The 1,552-nt window shown below is 58.8% G+C and overlaps 1 protein-coding gene across 1 annotated transcript in view; it reads left to right on the top strand.

The window, feature by feature from the left end:
* Nucleotides 1-497: 497 nt before the first annotated feature.
* LOC102485173 (V-set and transmembrane domain-containing protein 4) overlaps nucleotides 498-1,552 on the top strand; it is a gene marked incomplete at its 3' end in the record, with an annotated part of 28,341 nt that continues 27,286 nt past the window's right edge. The window contains exons 1-2 of the mRNA XM_006167416.3: nucleotides 498-603; nucleotides 1,338-1,527. Coding sequence (XP_006167478.3) covers nucleotides 498-603; nucleotides 1,338-1,527 — 296 coding nt within the window. The remainder of the gene's footprint in view (nucleotides 604-1,337; nucleotides 1,528-1,552) is intronic.

Here is a 1,552-nt window from a genome sequence, read left to right as displayed (position 1 = left end):
CACGCCCTCTGGCAATTAAAAATCATGGAGACCATGTGAAAGGGTGACTTAACGGCAAGGGTTTTTGCCACAAAGAATATTTTTATATTTCTAGGGCCCCTTCCCAAGCCCCTAAGCTGGACCTCACTTTTGTTGACCTATGGATCCCTTGTTGAATGTTCACATCCTCCCGGACCTCTTCCCACGCTTCTTCCTTGCTTACCTGCAGCACTGAGCAGGGGCAAAGCTTTTGGTGACTGGCACCTTGGGCGCAAGCTCCATCATGTGACTGGACGTGACATTTGGGGTCTGAAGTGGCGGTGTGGGATGACTCCCAGCACAGCTGCTCGTGGGGGGGGCGGGCTGTGAACGTGCTTCCTGGAGTTGCACTCTGGGTAATGTAGGTGGGCCCTGCCGAGAGGACAGCCCTGATTGGACGGACGAGGTCCCGGGCATCCTGTGCAACGTGCCCTTTGCTGTGCCTGCCAGGGCAAGGCTGTGCCCTGTACTCCCGGGACATGGCCACTCTGCACAGGGTGGGCTGCAACCGGGACAGTGGCTCTTGGGAGAGGATTGCTGCGTTCGGCCTTTCTGAGGTCTCTGGTCTGGTGGGGCTCCATCCAGGTCAGCCCCGGGCCAGACAGCGGCTCAGAGTGGGCAGCAGTGGGGCTGTTCTAATGGCGAGACTAAGGCACAGGAAGGCCTGGCCCACACCTCGGGAAGCTGGGCGTCTCTCGTCCCTCCCTGAATCAACTCCGAGACGTGGATCCTGAGTCCAGAGAAGAAGCCGAGTTGCTGTGGTCAATCCGGCTCACTTGCGCTAGTACCCCCATCCCCATACTGTCGAAGAGGCTGCAGCAGGAGGAGGTCACAGGCAGGCCCAGCCTCGTAGTGGATGCGCCATTGCGGAGGGCAGCTGGTCCCACATCAGAGCAGCGCTGACAGTGTGCCAGTGACAAATCGATTGACATGAGCTTTGGGGAGGCATGCAGGGGATCGGGTGTGGGCTAGAAATTTTCAAGAGATTCCAGAAATCCAGATTTGTATGTGAACTCTTTAATTTTAAATGTCAGCAACTAATTAGAACATTGGAAGCATGTGCGTGGGCCAGGCGGTCAGTGTATGACATCCTGTGCGGATGGGTGATCCCATATATGGACTATGGGGGCCCACGAAGGCTCCCCACCAGGAGACGCTGAGTATAGGCAGCGAGTCAGAGTGGAGGGGCACGGGCGCCTCCTGCTTTCTGGCCACGCAGACCACGGGCCTTCTCCAGCTGCCGAGCCATTTCCCTGCCTGCTGACGGGTGGCGTGAAGACACCTTTCCTCACCTCCTTTCTTCCTTCCCTTCTCTGCAGAGGTCTGCGGGGCCCTTAACGTCACTGTGTCCCCGGGGCCGGTGGTTGACTACCTGGAGGGGGAAAATGCCACTCTTCTCTGCCACGTCTCTCAGAAGCGGCGGAAGGACAGCCTGCTGGCGGTGCGCTGGTTCTTGGCACGCGCCGGCTCCCAGGAGGCCCTGATGGTGAAGATGACCAAGCTGCGGCTGGGGGGCGCGCCTTGGGGCTCTTGT

This window comes from Tupaia chinensis, unplaced genomic scaffold (genome assembly GCF_000334495.1).
Source record: "Tupaia chinensis unplaced genomic scaffold, TupChi_1.0 Scaffold144750_1, whole genome shotgun sequence".
NCBI lineage: Eukaryota > Metazoa > Chordata > Mammalia > Scandentia > Tupaiidae > Tupaia > Tupaia belangeri.
This window is presented reverse-complemented; position numbering and strand designations above follow the sequence as displayed.